At 47.0% G+C, this 19,690-nt stretch overlaps 1 protein-coding gene across 8 annotated transcripts in view; it reads left to right on the forward strand.

Moving 5' to 3' along the window:
• matn4 (matrilin 4) overlaps window positions 1-18,886 on the forward strand; it is an 81,204-nt gene extending 62,318 nt beyond the window's left edge. For 5 of the 8 annotated variants that reach the window (XM_061291045.1, XM_061291043.1, XM_061291048.1 and 2 more), the window contains 12 exons: window positions 330-505; window positions 633-791; window positions 856-1,087; window positions 5,525-5,647; window positions 6,097-6,219; window positions 6,351-6,473; window positions 6,692-6,814; window positions 6,957-7,054; window positions 7,240-7,371; window positions 16,272-16,455; window positions 17,006-17,152; window positions 17,244-18,886. In XM_061291045.1, coding sequence (XP_061147029.1) covers window positions 330-505; window positions 633-791; window positions 856-1,087; window positions 5,525-5,647; window positions 6,097-6,219; window positions 6,351-6,473; window positions 6,692-6,814; window positions 6,957-7,054; window positions 7,240-7,371; window positions 16,272-16,455; window positions 17,006-17,152; window positions 17,244-17,518 — 1,895 coding nt within the window. In that variant the 3' untranslated portion in view covers window positions 17,519-18,886. Of the gene's footprint in view, window positions 1-329; window positions 506-632; window positions 792-855; window positions 1,088-5,524; window positions 5,648-6,096; window positions 6,220-6,350; window positions 6,474-6,691; window positions 6,815-6,956; window positions 7,055-7,239; window positions 7,372-16,271; window positions 16,456-17,005; window positions 17,153-17,243 lie in introns of those variants that run through there. The other 3 variants (XR_009716173.1, XM_061291044.1, XM_061291050.1) reach the window with 3 other exon arrangements.
• Window positions 18,887-19,690: the final 804 nt, after the last annotated feature.

The raw sequence follows: 19,690 nt of genomic DNA on the forward strand, positions 1-19,690 counted from the left end.
TGCAGACTGAGACATTGAGATGGGCGTGCATGGCACCCACCACTCAAAACCTGAACATCAGTCAGCGCATCCTCCTCGATCCGTCCCTTCCCTTCCCGGTTGTATCACAGGAGCCTGCAGGGGCACCCACAGATCACAACAAGAAGTGTTAGGAGCGATATCAAGCAACTTGTGATCAAGTCACACAAATTGGATAAGGACAAAAACGACGCTTTGACGGCGGTACTCTGGCAACTTCATGTTTGCCTGGCAATCGCAACGGCGTGCCAACAGGGGACGCTATCGCTGTGTTGAAAACAAAGTCTTGTTCCCATTGCGTCTTGCCACAGGTTCTGAGCACAGGTGCCAGTCGGGCCCGGCGGACCTGGTCTTCCTGATTGACGGGTCGCGCAGCGTCCGCCCTCACGAGTTTGAGAGCGTGCGCAAATTCATGATCGACATCCTGGACACGCTGGATATCGGGCTCAACGGCACCCGAGTGGGCGTGGTCCAATACTCCAGTCAGGTTTGGCGCTTACTCGTTCTTCTTCATTTTGGATGTTGGCAACAAGCGAGCACGAACGTTTGGGTCTACCGGGGATTTTGCCTCTGCGGCGGTGTGCAAATTTTCCGCCCGGCCCGGGTCTTTGCAGGTTCGCAACGAGTTCTCATTGAACTCTTACGACAGCATGTCTGGCATGGTGGACGCTATCCGCCGTGTGGTCCCGCTGGCGCAGGGCACCATGACGGGCCTGGCCATCCGGTACGTCATGGACAACGCCTTCAGCCCGCCGCAAGGCGACAGGCCCCGGGTGAGACGCTCATGCACAACAACCCCCCGCCCACCTCGCTAATGACGTCCCTCCCCTCGGACAGGTGCCCAATGTGGTGGTGATTGTGACGGACGGCCGTCCTCAGGACCGCGTAGCAGAGGTGGCGGCCGAGGCTCGCCAGAAAGGCATCGAGATCTTTGCCGTGGGCGTGGCCCGGGCCGACACGGCGTCCCTCAGGGCTATGGCGTCGCCGCCCTTCAAGGACCACGTCTTCCTGGTGGAGACCTTTGACCTGATCCAACAGTTTGGACTTCAGTTCCAGGATAAACTCTGCGGTGGGTGAGCTGTCCTCTGCTGTCAAAGATCCTTCGGCGCCATGTTGACGTCGCTCTTGCCGTATTCTATTTGGAACCATTCCTCCTGACCGGCGTTACTTGAAATGGTCACATGACAAGAACAAGCACGCAATGTCGATAGACTCACTCATTCACAAAGACAAAGAAAAATTCACAATATTCCATGAAGATATGACATGGAGCATTGTCATATACTTGAGGCACAGTGAGATTTTGACAAGGATACCTACCAAGTAGGGGTGTAACGATTCATCGATACACATCGATTAATCGATATTATGCTCTATGATTTATTGGCATCGATGCTAAGCGTAAGCATTAGGGGTGTAAATCGCGGGTTTTGTCACGATACGATATCATATCGATACAAAGAACTACGATACGATATTTGCCGATATCTTAAAGCCTGCTGCGATTCATTCACGATATATCGCGATATAGTGCTCTACGATCAATATATATAGATCTTTTAATAAAGAATATAGAACAATATCCTGATTTATAACAATTCATACGCAAAATCAACAAGGTACTGCAAACTCTTTATTTAGGAAATTACAAGAGTATTGTAGTATACAAAGTGCTTATTTTAACACTGAACTTTGTTGTCGTGTTTTTTCTTTAAATGTGCGGCGAGATTTGTGCTCCCTGAATATTTGATTACCGCATGGCAGGATTTACAAACTGCACGTGTCTTGTCCATTGAGCCATCTTTTCTTTGGAATCCAAAGTGCTTCCAAACGAATGACTTGAAGCCTAAAGGGGAGCAAATTTCTTCGTCTTTTTGGACACTAGCCATAGCACCAGCCCAGGAGCCGCGTACTAGTTGTACTTTCACGTGCCTGCTCTGCTCACAACACAACAACGCCGCGCGCACTGCTCCCGGAGAGAGGAAGCAAGCAACAATGAAATGGATTTCAAAATAATGTCGCGTCTAATGTCCGAGGTCAAACACGGCGATATAAATCGATGTTTACGTTTAGCATCGATGGCAATAAATCGTAGAGCATTATATCGATTAATCGATGTGTATCGATGAATCGTTACACCCCTAGTAAGCATCGATTTATATTGCCGTGTTTGACTTCGGACATTAGATGCGGGAGCAGTGCACGGCGTTGTTGTGTTGTGAGCAGAGCAGGCATGTGAAACGGGAGTCGACAACTAGTACGCGGCTCCTGGGCTGGTGCTATGGCTAGTGTCCAAAAAGATGAGGAAATTTGCTCTCCTTTAGGCTTCAAGTCATTCGTTTGGAAGCACTTTGGATTCCAAAGAAAAGATGGCTCAACGGACAAGACACGTGCAGTTTGTAAATCCTGCCATGCAGTGATCAAATATTCAGGGACCACAAATCTCGCCGCACATTTAAAGAAAAAACACGACATCAAAGTTCAGTGTTAAAATAAGCACTTTGTATACTACAATACTCAGCTCAGTGGCCTAGTGGTAGAGTGTCTCCCCTGAGACTGGAAGGTTGTGGGTTCAAACCCTGGCCGGGTCATACCAAAGACTATAAAAATGGCACCCATTGCCTCCCTGCTTGGCACTCAGCATTAAGGGTTGGAATTGGGGGGTTAGATCACCAAATGGTTCCCGAGCGCGGCACCGCTGCTGCTCACTGCTCCCCTCTCCCCCAGGGGATGGATCAAAATCACATGGGGATGGGTTAAATGCAGAGGACAAATTTCACCACACCCAGATGTGTGTGTGACGATCATTGGGACTTTAACTTTTAACTTTAACTTAATTTCCGAAATAAAGAGTTTGCAGTACCTTGTTGATTTTGCGTATGAATTGTTAAAAATCAGGATATTGTTCTATATTTTTTATTAAAAAATATACCGTTTTTTTCCATGTATAATGCGCCCCCATGTATAATACGCACCCTAAAAATGGCATGTTGATGCTGGAAAAAAGCCTGTACCCATGTATAATACGCACCCAAATTTTGACTCCTACTTAAGTCCGTAAACTTAAAATTATTTCAGAAAAAATATCATCTTTGGGAACCACCGGATGTTATTCTGCCGGTCAGTATCACTGCGCATGCGCTAGCAAACTCGATAGCGAAGAAATGTTTCGGATTTGTGTAGGGTACATTGTGACAGCAAACGAGCAAGTGATCGAGCAAGCGTCTGATACGAGAACATTGTATTCGTATGGAGCGTGTTTGAAGTGAACAGCAGAGAAGAAAGCGCATCTGTAATGGCGGCCTCCGTATCATAGCCGGATTAAAAAAATAAATAAAACTTTTTTTTTTTTCTTGTACCCATGTATAATGCGCACCCCAGATTTTAGGACAGGGGTGGGCAAACTTTTTGACTCGCGGGCCGAACTGGGTTCTAAATTTGGACCGGAGGGCCGAACCAGGAGCAGATGGACGTAGGCTTTGTGTGAAGTCATATAAGCGACCTGTAAAAGTCATTGCATAAAAGATTTTGGCCTTTAGTAGGTAGTAAAGCATGGATATTCCAAACAAGTTCTTTGAAAACAAAGGCATTTATTAACAGCATTAAAAAATAATAATAATAATTCACTAAAAAACTGCTATCAGTGATTATCATAAAATACGACACTGTTATTATGAATAACAGTCTCCATCACTTCAGTGCCTGCAGGTCAGATTAATGAAAGATGTTTATCTTGTGAGATCACATCAACCGGCAAACATTCTGACCAAATATATCATCTTGAAGAATCGGTGAAAGCATACATCCAAATAAAGTAATCAAAACAGCAACACGGTGAGGGGTATCTGAAAATCAGATCAGAATTTTAACTCGCAAACACCTGGTAAAAGAGGTGAGGAAACGGGAAACACTTCCTTAAAGTAAGCCTTAAGAACTTTACAGGTTAAGATTAGTCGCAAACAGGTGGTGCATCAATGTCCTTGAGCATCCTGCATTGTTTGAAAATGAGAATGGTCGCTAGTTTCAATCCCTGCTATGTGTACAAATCATATTCAAATTGCATTTTTTTACAATAAACTTGAGAGCCTCCCGTTCATTTTCAGTGGGAACAGTGTTGTTGGTCTCCCTTTTTTGCTAGTGCGTCATAGTCTGGAGTAAAATTTGTTGTGGCAATTCTTAGGAGAGATCCGAGGTGTTGGTCCGTTTACCTCGATCTGTGACGGGTTGATGTTGACGTTCATGTGGCTGAACGTCACGTCGCGTACGTCGAGCCAAATTGGCCACTCTCTTTTAAACGCTCGGCACTGTGTCCACCTTGCTTTTCCTTGGGTGACTCATTTTAATGAAAGGATTCCAGGGGAAGGTTTGTAGGTGGCTTTAGCGCAAAACTGCATCTGAAAGCTCAGCGCGCGAATTACAAGAATGCTGTTGTCAAAGCCCACGCTCTAAATTCGGGACTGATACGAATAGAGCGAGAGTGCGCCATGTTCGTACTACTGAGTACGTACACGCACTTGTGAGTGTGCACCGAGCTTCCGGTAGTAAATGCGCAGGCGAGCGCTTCGCCATCTACTGGGGAAACGCAGTCATTGCAGGCAAAATGACCAACAAAAAAAAAAGTTTAATACAATTTGTTCAGGGTTGGCGGGCCGGATTAAACGGTCCCGTGGGCCGGATGTGGCCCGCGGGCCGTAGTTTGCCCACCATTGTTTTAGGACAATAAATTAGTTAAATTTTGCGCATTATACATGGAAAAAAACGGTATATATATCGATCGTAGAGCACTATATCGTGATATATCGTGAATGAATCGCAGCAGGCTTTAAGATATCGGCAAATATCTTATCGTAGTTCTTTGTATCGATATGATATCGTATTGTGACAAAACCTGCGATTTACACCCCTACTACCAAGAGACCAAAATCAACTTGGCAATACTGCCTACAATATTGGCAGAGAATATCCTTTCCTTATTGGAGAATATTTGAATCAGGATGATATTTTGCGACATTTGCACATTGCGACATGAATGGAAAGACAGCCCATGTCGCGATGCGTGAGAGTGCCGTGGTGAGACTGCGACGGCAGCCTTGCAGGTCCCGATCTGTGCATTGAGTCGCCGCATGGCTGCCAGCAAATTTGCCAAAGTGCTACAGGTTCTTTCCACATCCTCTGCCTGCCCGGTTACACGCTCCATGACGACGGCAAGAGCTGCACAGGTGAGCCATAACGACGGCGGAACAAACGAGGGCGAGCGAGCGCGATCGTCATCGTCAGTCTCCTCCGAAAATCAAAGATGACTTGGACCTTTGAGTCGACATCTGCTGAACGTGATCATTTGACGAAATGAACGCCAAAATATTGCCCTAATTGTCAATATTGATTTCGGGGGCGGGGGTCTGAATACATTGAGGTGGGACTCGTATTGATCTGATAAATTGAAGATGAGACGTTTGATATTTTAAATGTCCTTTTACGGCAATTTTGTGTGTGTGTTTGTGTGCAGCCATCGACTTTTGTGCTGAAGGCAAACACGACTGTGAGCAAATCTGCGTGAGCTCTCCGGGCGCCTTTACCTGCGACTGCGAGCAGGGCTTCACGCTGGAGCAGGACAACAAGACGTGCAACAGTAGGCCACATCACCTTCCTTCCTTCCTTCCTTCCTTCCTTCCTTCCTTCCTTCCTTCCTTCCTTCCTTCCTTCCTTCCTTCCTTCCTTCCTTCCTTCCTTCCTTCCTTCCTTCCTTCCTTCCTTCCTTCCTTCCTTCCTTCCTTCCTTCCTTCCTTCCTTCCTTCCTTCCTTCCTTCCTTCCTTCCTTCCTTCCTTCCTTCTCGCCCTTCCCTCCTTTCTTTCTTAATTCCTTCCTCCTTACTACCTTTACTCCCTCCGTCCTTTGACTGTCCTAAAGCGGGCAGTTTCGGCAACTGTCCCAATGCTTTTGTCCACATGCAGGTCTCCCAAAAGTGTGTTGCCGCCTCCTGAAATATTGTGGTGTGTGTGTGCGTGTGTCTGTGTGTGTGTGTGTGTGTGTGTGTGTGTGTGTATGTGTGTGTGTGTGTATGTGTGTGTGTGGCTCAGTGTTGGACTTTTGTTCTTTTGCTAATGGGACATGCGAGCACGAGTGTGTGAGCGTGCTGAATGGGTTCAGGTGTCGCTGCAAAGACGGGTACCGGCTAATGGACGACGGCGCCGCCTGCCAGGGTAAGCCAAACATACTCCTTTCAAACACCCTTTGGCACAATTTTACTTTTTGACAGGTAAGTTGCCGCTTGCCGTTTTTCCAAAGCTCAAGTCAAGCGTATGTTTTCTTGGCGCCTGGGTGTGCGTTGCAGCCATCGACTTGTGTGACGAAGCCAAAGACGACTGCGCGCAGATCTGTGTGAGCTCTCCCGGCGCCTTCACCTGCGATTGCGAGCCGGGCTTTACGCTCAACGCCGACAACCGGACGTGTGCGCGTACGTGTTGCCCAAGTGCTTGCATCTTTGCGCCTTTGGGCCCGTTGCGCTGTTTTGTGCTGCCCGTTTGCCTTTAAAAAAGAAAATCCTTTGCATGTTCAATTTATCTTCTACCTTTTGTTCCTTCATTTGAACAGATTATTTTGGAAGGTTTCATCAAAATCTTTCTTGTATGGTGCCTTTTGTTGCTCTGACACATGCGCTTGGTTTGTGTGCAGAGTTGGACATGTGTGACTTGCCGGATCACGGATGCGAGCATCGGTGCGTGACTACGCCGGGCTCGTACTACTGCTTGTGTCCCGACGGGCAACTCCTGCAGGAGGACGGCAAGAGCTGCGGAAGTAAGGCGGCACCCTACGGCATGGGCGCACTCATTCACTCACTCCAATCCATGCATGCATGCATGCATACATTGACATACAAAGATGCAGCTACTTGCACAAATGCAAACAGCGCAGTCACATTGTGGTCACGGCCTTTTAGCGTGCAAGTCGGCCATCATGGACCTGGTGCTGTTGATCGACGGCTCCAAGAGTGTCCGCCCTCACAACTTTGAGCTGGTCAAGAAGTTTGTCAATAAGGTGCCTGCCACGATCCCGAATCTTCTGATGATTCAGGAGTGGGGACGGAGCGCTCGTCGACAGAATGCCAAGTCCCAAATGGTGATTTTGTCCTTCCTTCCTTCCTTCCTTCCTTCCTTCCTTCCTTCCCTTCCCTTCCCTTCCCTTCCCTTCCCTCCTCCTTTCTTCCATCTGTCCCCCGTCAGGTGGTGGACACGCTGGACGTGTCGGAGCACGGCACCCGGGTGGGCCTGGTCCAGTACTCTAGTCGGGTCAAGACCGAGTTCACGCTAGACCGCTTCCACAGCGCGGATGACATCAAAGCTGCTGTTAACAAGGTCCGCTTCCTCTTTCGGGCTAGAAAGAAGAACTTGTATTTAAAAAGCAACCATTTGTCTCCAGCCCTGAAGTCTTTTAGACAACTTTGACGCGCACACAGAGACACCTGTCCTAATTGAGCGCGACTCAAAGAAAATCGGTTGTAAAGATTAATCAAAGGCTTTTATTTGGAAGTGCATTTGAAACTAGAAAATGCAATTTCTGGAGAAATTGCGTGTGAAGGCGAAGACCATGAATGGGAATTTAAAAAAACTTTGCGCCAACATTTTTTTAAATTTGTAACAAAACGAAAACTACAGGTTCACTTTGGAGTTCAAAAGTCGAAACGGGTTGAATCGGACAAAGATTATAAAAGTTAGAGTAAATGTTATATTTAGGTCACTTCTGGTTTCATTTAAGGCACTGCTTGTTGAAATAAGGTCAATTCCGGTTTATTTGGGGCACTTCCGGTTTAAATTAGGTCACTTCCGGTTTAGCAGAGGTCACTTTCGGTTTATTTGGGTCACTTTCGGTTTAAAAAGGTCACTTCTGGTTTATTTGTGTCACTTTTGGTTTACGTGAGGTCACTTTGGGGTCACTTCCGGTTTGATTTGGGCCACTTCCGGTTCACTCTGGGTTCATTGGTGGCACTTCAGGGTCATTCCAAGATGGCCGCCACACTGGAAGTGGGGGTCAAGGGTTGAATTGTGTAAGCATAGTGGAAGTGGGGTGAATGGGGGTGAATATGGTAAGCACAAGGTGAACAAAGTGAATAAAGTTGGAATGGGTTGAATCGGTCGAAATTAGAGTAGAAAAACGAAATTTTGGAGAATTTGGTTGAATTTCAAATTTGAAAGTTTGGAATTTTTGGTAAGTGGGAAGTTGTGGAATAGGTAGGCAAAAGATGAACAGAGAGTTGGAATGGGTTGAATCGGTTGAAAAATGTAGAAGTTAGAGTAGAAAAACTAAATTTTGGAGAATTGGGTTGAATTTCAAATTAGAAAATTTGGATTTTTTTGTAAGTGGGAAGTTGTGGAATAGGTAGGGAAAAGATGCACAGTTGAAAGTTGGAATGGGTAGAAAAACGTAGAAGTTAGAGTAGAAAAACGAAATTTCGGAGAGTTTGGTTGAATTTCAAATTTGAAAATTTGGATTTTTTGGTAGGTGATAAGTTGTAGAATAGGTAGGCAAAAGATGAACAGTTGAAAGTTGGAATGGGTTGAATCGGTTGAAAAACGTAGAAATTACAGGTGAAAAACGAAATTTTGTGAAATTTTAAACATGAAAACGTGAAATTTTTGAATTTGGCAATTTTGGGAATGTCGAGAATCTTTCCGAATGTGATTCAAATGTGTTGAATGATGTGAATTTCAAATTGGAACGACGTAAATGTGAAATGTCAAATGTGCCATTAAGAATGAATGGGGAAATATTTTGTCGTAATTTTGCGAATTTTGCGAAGACGGAATATTTTCGGAACGAGAAAAATGGAAGCGCTCATCGTGAATATTTTGAATGCGTCAAAAGTATTGTGTGAAGGCCATTGCCTTCACACAATAATAATAAAGTGAATGGTGTAGAACAGGGGCCACCAAACTACGGCCCGCGGGCCGGATACGGCCCACGGGACCGTTTAATCCGGCCCGCCAACCCTGAACAAATTGTATTATTAAACTTTTTTTTTTGTCATTTTGCCTGCAATGACTGCGTTTCCCCAGTAGATGGGGAAGCGCTCGCCTGCGCATTTACTACCGGAAGCCGTGTCAGAAAGCTCGGTGCACACTCACAAGTGCGTGTACGTACTCAGTAGTACGGACATGGCGCACTCGCGCTCTATTTGTATCAGTCCCGAATTTAGAGCGTGTGCTGTGACGACAGCATTCTTGTAATTCGCGCGCTGAGCTTTCAGATGCTGTTTTGCGCTGAAGCCACCCACAAACCTTCCCCTGGAATCCTTCCATTAAAATGAGTCGCCCAAGGAAAAGCAAGGTGGACACAGTGCCAAACGTTTAAAAGAGAGTGGCCAATTTGGCTCGACGTACGCGACGTGACGTTCAGCCACATGAACGTCAACATCAACCCGTCACAGATCGAGGTAAACGGACCAACACCTCGGATCTCGCCTAAGAATTGCCACAACAAATTTTACTCCAGACTATGACGCACTAGCAAACTTTAACAAAAAAGACAGCGGTGTCTACAAGCCTACTGGAACCTACAAAAGGATTATAAGGAAGGAACACAAGAACTTTAAGAGACTGCTCATATGTGTCAGAGAGATTCTGCTCTGACAACTGAGCTGAACTTGTATCTGTTAAGATTGTGCATGGCACAACAGAAAGTTAATGTTCCATGGCTTTTTTCTCTATGAAGAACCCAGAGAGAGCTATTTAGTTATTATTTATTTCCTGTTTTTTCTGTGAAGAACTCAGAGAGGGTTATTTAGTTATTATTTATTTCATTAATAATGTTATTATTTGTTTCCTGACTTTTTTTCTGTAAAGAACCTGGAAAGGGTTATTAAATAACCGTTATTTGGTTATGTGTGTTTTTCTGGAAAACAATACATTTTTTAAGCTCCCCTACGATCGTCACACTTTTTCTGTGACAAACTGACACCGGCCCCCCATCAGAGAAGGGAAACGTTATGTGGCCCTCACAGGAAAAAGTTTGGGGACCCCTGGTGTAGAATAACATATGTGTGAAGGCCATCGCCTTCACACAATAATAGAGAATGGTGTAGAATAACATAGTATGTGTGAAGGCCATCGCCTTCACACAATAATAAAGTGAATGGAGTAGAATAACATATGTGTGGAGGCCATCGCCTTCACACAATAATAATAAAGTGAATGGAGTAGAATAACATATGTCGCCTTCACACAATAATGCAGGAAGTAAATGTAACATTACGCTCAAATGGATGGAGTGTGAAGAAGATTCAAGAGTTTTTTATTCGCCAAGTTTGAGCGTGCCAAACAAGGAATTTGACTTCAGTGAATCACACCCTCTGTTCAACATTTAGGTGACTAACAACACTCAGGACATGTGAAAACTGGCAAATATTCTCAAACATCCCCTGATCTTAAACTCCCAAAAGGGCAAGGAAAAACTCAAAACTCCAGTTAGGGGAAATGAGAAACCTTGAGAAGAGACCACAGATGGGAGGTCCCTCTTCCAGGATGACCAGGCTGCAATGGATGCAGAGAGGACACATAGTACAAACAGTGTAGACAAATTCAAAAAAGGTGTGAAGAGCAGGATGTTATTGCACAGTAATGACTCTGAGACTCTAAGAGTAGTGTGAGTTCATCAGAGCAACAGTCTGGGGGAAGAAGCTGTCTCTGTGTCTGCTGGTTTTGGCGTACCGAGCTCTATAACGCCGTCCAGAGGGGAGTAGTTCAAACAGACTGCAACCTGGGCGAGAAGGGTCTGCAGAGATGTTCTTTGCACGTTTCCTGGTCCTGGACAGGTACAAGTCTTGGATAGATGGGAGGTTGATTCCAATGATCTTTTCTGCAGTCCTGATTGTCCGTCTGTGCTTGCCTTGTTTGGAGGCTGATCCAAACCAGACAGTGATGGAGGTGCAGAGGACAGACTGGATGATGGCAGTGTAGAAGGTCTTCAGAAGCTCTCGCGGCAGGTTGAACTTCTTGAGCTATCTCAGGAAGTACAGCCTCTGCTGGGCCTTCTTCCGGACAGAGTCTATGTGGCCGGTCCATTGTCAGGTCCCGAGAGATTGTGGTTCTCAGGAACTTAAAGGTGTCTGTGGAGAGAATAGTATTACTGTGGATAGTGAGGGGTAACAGTGGGGAAGGGTCTCGCCTGAAGTCCACTGTCATCTCCACGGTCTTGAGCGGGTTCAGCTCCAGGTGGTTTTGGCTGCACCAGTGGACCAGCCGCTCCACCTCTTGTCTGTACGCAGTCTCATCACCGTCCTGGATCAGTCCGATGAGAGTGGTGTCGTCTGCATACTTCAGGAGCTCCACAGGCGAGTCACTTGAGGAGAAATCATTAGTGTAGAGAGAGAAGAGCAGTGGGGAGAGGACGCACCCCTGAGGGGCTCCAGTATTGGTGGTCCGGGTGTCAGATGTGATGCCCCCCAGCCTCACACGCTGTCTCCTGTTGGTCAGGAAGCTGGCGATCCACTGACAGGTGGAGGTAGGCACCGCAAGCTGGATGAGTTTCTGTTGGAGGATGTCAAGAGCGATGGTGTTGAACGCCGAGCTGAAGTCCACGAACAGGATCCTGGCGTACATTCCTGGGGTGTCCAAGTGGTGCAGGATGTAGTGCAGTCCCATGTTGACCGCATCATCCACTGACAAACTGGAGGGGGTCAAGCAGGGGCCCCGTGACCTCCTTCAGGTGGTTCAGCACTAACCTCTCGGAAGATTTCATGACCACAGATGTCAGTGCGACAGGTCTGTAGTCATTCAAACCTGTGATGGCGGGCTTCTTGGCCACTGGAACGATGGTCGAGCTCTTGAAGCATGAGGGCACCTCACACAGCTCCAGAGAACGGTTGAAGATCCGTGCAAAGGTGGGCGCCAGCTGCTCAGCGCAGACTTTCAAGCAGGAAGGTGACACGCTGTCTGGGCCCGGTGTCTTCCTGGTCTTTTGTCTCCGGAACATCTGGCCCACTTCCTCCTCGCGGATCTGGAGTGCGGGTGCGGCCTCTGTAAGAGAGAGAGTGGGTGGCAACGATGATAGAGGTGTGGACAGAGCAGTTGAGGGGAGAGGTGAGTATGTAGATTGTGCTGCAGGAAGTCCCGTTGTGTGGGAGGACCGATCAAACCTCCAGTAGAACCTGTTTAGCTGGTTAGCAAGCCTTTGGCTCTCCACAGTTCGTTTCTTGTAGCCCGTGATGCTCTGCAGACCTTTCCACACTGTTGAGGGATCAGGATTGGCAGAGAGGTGTCTCTTCAGGTTCTCCCCGTAACACCTCCTGGCTTTCCTGACCTCTCGGTTCAGTGTGTTTTTGGTCTGCTTGAACAGGTCGCGGTCGCCGCTCCTGTAGGCCTCCTCCTTGACTTTGCGCAGCCTCCTGAGGTTCGGTGTAAACCAAGGTTTGTCGTTGTTGTACGTGCAGAAAGTCTTAGTCTGCACACACAGATCCTCACAAAAACTGATGTATGATGTGACAGTGTCAATGAGTTCAAGCAAGTCTGAAGTTGCAGCTTCGAAAACTCCCCAATCGGTGCAGTCAAAGCAGGCTTGGAGGTTCTGCCTTGACTACACTGTCCACTTCCTCACAGTCCTCACCACAGGCTTAGAGGTTTTTAGTTTCTGCCTGTAGGCCGGGATCAGATGAACTAGACAGTGGTCCGAAAGTCCTAAAGCTGCATTAGCCGGAGAGTGGTATGCATATTTGATCACGGTGTAGCAGTGGTCCAGAGTCTGTGCCCCTCTGGTGGGACACGTTACGTGCTGTCTGTATCTGGGGAGTTCGTGTGCAATTACCGTTTTTTTCCGTGTATAGTGCGCCCCCATGTATAGTACGCACCCCTAAAAATGCTGGAAAAAAGCTTGTACCCATGTATAATACGCACCCAATTTTTATGAATTTAAAAAAAAAAAAAAATTAATTTTTTTTTTTTTTTTTAAGTCCCAATGATCGTCACACACGCAGGGAGGCAATGGGTCCCATTTTTATAGTCTTTGGTATGGTCTTAACTAGGCTGGATGTAATTTTTTTTGTTGGCGTTGATTTCTCCGACTGCCCATAAACGCACCACCGCGCTCCGTGCGCGCACGGGACAGCAAACGAGCAGGTGATCGAGCAAGCGTCTGATACGAGAGCATTGCGGTCGCATGGAGCGTGTTTGAAGTGAACAGCAGAGACGAAAGGAACAAGGCAAAGTGTTGTGAAATAAAATATTACCTGTAATACGGATTTAGGTAGAGAACTGAACTCTCACTCTTTATATAGCTGACGTGTCTTGCGCATCCGTTCTGCGCATCTGTAATGGCGGCCTCCGTATGATATCCGGTTTGCGTGTGTGCGCGTGTGTGCGAGAGCGAGAGAGAGCGAGAGAGAGAGCGCAAGAGAGAACTCTCAACCGTAGCACGCCGCCGACCGCCCAACTGCACCGCGCTGGTAGCATTATTGTGACAGAGCCGTCGCTGAAATTTAGAAGATATTTTTAAAGTCCTGATGTACTTTCTAAAATTTAAGTGGACCTCAGTGCGCACTGCGCAGGGAGCTTAATTTGGTGCGGTCGCGCAACCGCAGCGCGCCGGGCGCTCACTGTCGCATTGCTTAAAGAGCGCCTTTGTGTTTTAGGATGAACAGCAGAGACCAAAGGAACAAGGCAAAGTGTTGTGAAATAAAATTTTACCTGTAATACGCATTTTGTTATTTGCTGATTGAAACTGCTAATTAAACTGTGAATTGAAACTAATAGGAAGAAAACAACTCTCGCTCTTAATATAGCTGACGTGTCTTGCGCATCTGTTCTGCGCATCTGTAATGGCGGCCTCCGTATGACGTCCGGTCCGCGATAAAGATTAAAAACAAACAATATTTGACAATAACACACCCTCAAGGATTGCACCATCGCATCAAACGATGTGTCGTCAATTATGTATTTTACTGACTAAGTGTGTTGGCCAGGATGGCTGAGTGCGATGCGCGATTGACAACAAACAAGAAGAAAGGTGAGTTTTATTTCGGGGGAGATTTGTCATGTCTCGTCCCCAGTTTTGCTATGTGTCTAGGTTGCCATAGTTTCTGTTCGCGTCGCCCCTCTCTTCCTGTGTCACCTCAATCGATGTAACGTGTTTTGTATCTAAGTCCTGTCTGCCCCTCGCTCACCGTTGGATCATTGCATGTGTTACTGTCATTCTGTTCCTGTCTTTGGTAATGTCACCCTGTCTTTTTGTTCCACGACTTTGTCGGTCAGTCCTGTTGTTGGTTTTGTTGTACCATGACTTTCTTTAAAAAAAATAATAATAATAATTAAAAAAATGTTTTCTTTGTACCCATGTATAATACGCACCCCAGATTTTAGGACAATAAATTAGGTAAATTTCGCGCACTATACACGGAAAAAAACGGTAGTGAATGACTAGTGAATTTGGTAGAAGTTTCTCCATGTCTGTTACCTGGTCAGCCAGCATCTGCGTGGCTTCACTCGCACGTGCGTGTGGTGGAATGTAAACAGCCGCTATGACGATCGAGGAGAACTCCCGTGGTGAATAGATCGGCCGGCAGTTTATGAAAAGTGTTTCTAGGAGAGGGCTGCAAAACTCTTTCAACACCGTGACATCAGTACACCAACGTTCATTAATGTGGAAACAGAGACCACCTCCCTTTGATTTTCCGGAGAGCTCCGCGCTGCGATCTGCACGAGTTAGCCGAAACCCCGCTAGCTCCACAGCGTGGTGGGGGGTTCGTTCGCTGAGCCACGTTTCAACGAAGCACAGCGCGGCGGATCTGCTGAAGTCCGTGTTCCTTGAAGTGAGGAGCAGCAGTTCGTCCATCCTGTTCGCCAGGGAGCGGACATTCGAAAGATGAATTGACGGTAGGGCAGAACGGAACCCTCTCTGCCTCAGCTTTACGAGTGCTCCGGCTCGTTTTCCGCGCCGCCGTTGCGCTAGCTTGTATAGCACCGCCGCTATAAGAAAGAAAGGAGGACAGGGAGACAGAGTTCATGGAGACACGAAGCGGCAAAGCTTCATTTGGGCACAGAAGCAGACAGGCTGACCGGGGTAGGACGGAGACAGGACACCTATGTTAGGGTGGTGCCCACTCTAACTTATTTTGCAAGAACCACACAGGAGTCAAGCAAGTCATTTTAGACACCTGCAGGCGGAGAGTTCACTCGTCGCTGTGCTTACAGCGATGGTCGAATGAAGTCTGACTCAGGCCTTTTCAGGTGCATATTTATTGAGAGAAACAGAGTGGGGTTGAAAGTGGGGGTGTGGGAACACACAGGATAGGGTGAAGCCGGTCCCCTGCTGATCAAAGCATAGCAGGGGGCCTTTTACGACTTTCTGTAAACAAAGCAACTTTGATTGCTTCCTCTGCGTCTAGTCAATCAATTAAAAAGATCTTAGCACTTTGGTCAACTACTTTTGTCTAGACAGGACAAGCTGGTTAAATTATTACAGGTTACATTCCAACATAATCATACGATAAAGATATTCTGCAAACCCTAACAACTAGGGGTGTAACGATACATCGATACACATCGATTAATCGATATTATGCTCTACGATTTATTGGCATCGATGCTAAAGGTAAACATCGATTTATATCGCCGTGTTTGACCTCGGACATTAGACGCGACTTTATTTTGAAATCCAGTTCATTGTTGCTTGCTTCCTCTTCCGGGAGCAGGGAGCAGTGCGCGGCGTTGTTGTGTTGTGAGCAGAGCAGGCACGTGAAAGGGGAGTCGACAACTAGTACGCGGCTCCTGGGCTGGTGCTATTTGCTCCCCTTTAGGCTTCAAGTCATTCGTTTGGAAGCACTTTGGATTCCAAAGAAAAGATGGCTCAACGGACAAGACACGTGCAGTTTGTAAATCCTGCCATGCGGTGATCTAATATTCAGGGAGCACAAATCTCGCCGCACATTTAAAGAAAAAACACGACATCAAAGTTAAGTGTTAAAGTAAGCAATTTGTATACTACAATACTCTTGTAATTTCCTAAATAAAGAGTTTGCAGTACCTTGTGGATTTTGCGTATGAATTGTTATAAATCAAGATATTGTTCTATATTTTTTATTAAAAAAAAAAATATCGATCGTAGAGCACTATATCGCGATATATCGTGATTGAATCGCAGCAGGCTTTAAGATATCGGCAAATATCGTATCGAAGTTCTTTATATCGATATTATATCGTATCGTGACAAAACCCGCGATTTACACCCCTACTAACAACCTATTCTTGAGTTGCGTGTGCTTCGCGTGCAGATGCCGTACATGGAGAAGGGCACCATGACGGGAGTGGCGCTGCAGCACATGATGGAGAGCAGCTTCTCAGAGACGGAAGGCGCCCGAGCACCAGCCCGCAACATTCCTAGGATCGGCCTAGTCTTCACCGACGGACGCTCGCAGGACGACATCAGCGACTTCGCCAAGAAGGCCAAACAAGCCGGTCAGAGCCAACTCCTTGCTTCGCCGCCTCCTCCTTTCTTTGCCTTCTCCTACTTTCTTTGCCTTCTCCTCCTTTCTTTGCCGGCTCCTCCTTTCTTTTCCGGCACCTCCTTTTTTTGCCGCCTCCTCCTTTCTTTGCCGCCTCCTCCTGTCTTTGGCACCTCTTCCTTTCCTCTTTCCTTCTCCTTTCTTGCTGGCTTCCCGTTTCGTTTTGCCGTTTGGTCCTGGACGGTCTCACGTCCACTCCCACTTTCCTTCAGGCTTGAGCTTCCCGCAGTATTTGCTTGTCTTTTGCATGCGTAAATTTTGTTGGCTTGCCTGCTTCCTGTTACCGTCGACTGCCAGTTCCTCTGGCCTTTTCTTCCCATCCGCTTCCGGTTTGCTCGCTCGTCTGGTTCCTGTTTAGCTTGCGTTTGCTCGTGGCTCCCTTTCCGCACTGCTCTGCCCCCCACTGGCAGTTTGCTGCGTCTTGTCTGCGTCTGCCCTTGGCCCCGCCTTCTCCGGGCCCGAATCGCGTCTGGATGCCGACTGTGACGTGGGCTCGCCGCCAGGCATCATTATGTACGCGGTGGGCGTGGGCAAAGCCTTGGAGGAGGAACTTCGCGAGATCGCCTCGGAACCTTTGGAGAAGCATTTCTTCTACGCCTCCAACTTTAGCGCGATCAGCACCATCGCGCTCAACCTCAACGTGTGTTCAGGTACAAAAAAAAGCAAAGAAACAAAAACACGTAAAAGTGGCGGTGAGAAGGTTGGCCTGATTTCCTTACTGATTTGCATTGGCGTACGCAGAGGAAAGTCAAGGTGAGATCGAGGTGAAGGACCCGTGTGCCTGCGAGAACCTGGTGGAGTTCCAGCAGGCCACCGTCAGCAACCTGGAGCGCGTCACACACTCGCATATCCTTTCCATGCGGGCAATCCACGCTGCGTGTCCGTGTCACCCTACCACCACCACCATCAGTTGTAACCGAGCAGTCAAACGCATCCCACTGGACATTTACCGTGTCGAGCAAGGCGTGCTTTTCACACAGTGCCTGGCTGAGTCGCTGTTGGCTTTCGCACAGTAGATCCGTAGATAGCGCCGGCACTCGGTGTGTCGAATTCACACAAAGATCCGGTGGCATTACAAAATCCCCACCGTACACGTGGGTTGAGTCCAATCGAGTGAGCATGTCTGAAACACAGACTTGTGCGATCGTGCCCAAGACCGGAGAGTCTCGGAGACGTGGATGTCAAGCGTTGAATATGCCGCATCTCCAAAATTGCTGCTGTTAACGTTCCACCTCATTTGCTCAGCGTTTCCAGCCAATCCAAGATGTGACACACAACACCGTTGATCCGGGCTTTCGGCCCTTGGCATGCACGTGGGAGTCGCTACGCAAAGATGACCAAAAAGCCCTCCTCAGGTTCCTCTCGCGTTTCACGCTACTGGGAGGGAAGCGCAAGAAGGCACAAGCCCGGGCTGTGACGCTCACTCAGTCCGATCAAGGGCGTGGCTGTTTGGAAGAGCGCTAAGCGTTTGCTCCTTAACGTCCAGGCGTCCACTGGCTGCCGTGAGTGCCCGACTGGAGAAGCTGGAGCGACGGCTGTTTAACAGGAAGTGAGTGAGGCGCGCGCGGAAAGACGACATCGATGATGACAGGGAGAAGCCGAACAACAATGACGGGATAAAGGAGGACATCAACGAGAAAGGCGGCGACAGCAAGAACATCACACCAACGACCTCGAGGACAATGAGTACAACCCAACTAAGAGCAACGAACAAGTCAATGAGAGCAAAATAACAATAAGATACCGTTTGTCGCGCTCATCATTCTGGAAGGACGGGAAGTGCCGCTGTGGCTCTGGCAATTTCCTTTTTCTGGTTGGAGTGACCACCGCCGCTCCACGATTCCGACTTTCAACGGGACTTGGGCTGCCATCGTGAAAAGGAATGTTGGCGATGAAGTTTGAGTGCGGGCGGAGTCGGCAAAGACACAGATGTCTCGTTTAACATTTAGATGATATTTTGCTTTTCCACGTTTTGTACGCACCAGACAGACACCAATAAACCACTTGGTGTGCGAAGTTGCTTGACAGCAGTATTGGGAGGCGGCGGTACGTAGCTACAAAGCGCCAACCAAGCCTAATGTGAAAGCGCTCATTCATGACCTATACCGTGTTTCAAAATCATAATGTACGTGAAAAATAGCAACATGATAAAACCGATTAACTTTTTGCTGCCGCAAATGGAGTAGGCATCCCATCCATTGGTCGTCTTTAAGCATGCAAAGAATACAAACTGGGAGGCGCTGATGGTGTAGGGCAGGGGTGTCCAAACTTTTTGCAAGGAGGGACAGATTTGATAAAGTGAAGGGGCCCGGAGGCCGATAGTTTTTTTCTGACATTTTTTAACTACAAAAATTTCATGCAAATACACACTGTTATAAAACAAATTTCATTGTCCCAATTGTCTTTATTTTCTAAATGACAAAACAACCAAATGTCTTTATTTTCTAAATCAGTGGTCCCCAACCAACGGGCCGCGGACCGGTACCGGTCCGTGGGTCACTTGGTACCGGGCCGCCAAGCCGCACAGAAAAAAAATATATATCGACGCTCAATTAATTCAGGTGAAGACACTCGTCCCGGTCACGTGACATGTTTCCCCAGTCGAGTCCGCAAAGCTAATATGTGGCGACAGGCTAACTAACCAGGCAATGAAGCATTCAAAACTGCTTCAACACATGGAGACCAAGCATCCTGCAATAAAAGACAAACCTTAATCACTTCGGGTGTCATTGTCTCCGACTACGTCTAGATGGGACCGGCTCGTTTCTGAGAAACAATCTCAGTGCTCCCACTAATTCAACGTAATGGTGAGTTTTATTTTGGTCATTTGTACTTGTTTTTATGTCAGTCGTATCATTTTATTTCATCGTATTTATATATTTATTATAAATGTATTATTTATTTATTTATTTATTTATATAGATGTATTATTTATTTATATAAATGTCGGTCCGCGAAAATATTTCTGAAAAGTAACCGGTCCGTGGCGCAAAAAAAGTTGGGGACCACTCTTCTAAATGACAAAACAACCAAATTCATATCTGAAGAGTCAGATAACATTGAACAAACTGTATGAAATACCTTAAATTTACATGAGTTTAAAAAGATTTTTGCCTCATGAACATTTTAAACAGGAGTAAGTAATGCAAAGTTGTCTGTTATCATTAAAACTTAAAACAAGTGAGTTT

The sequence above is a fragment of the Syngnathus typhle genome, linkage group LG11, assembly GCF_033458585.1.
Source record: "Syngnathus typhle isolate RoL2023-S1 ecotype Sweden linkage group LG11, RoL_Styp_1.0, whole genome shotgun sequence".
In the NCBI taxonomy this organism is placed as follows: Eukaryota; Metazoa; Chordata; class Actinopteri; order Syngnathiformes; family Syngnathidae; genus Syngnathus; species Syngnathus typhle.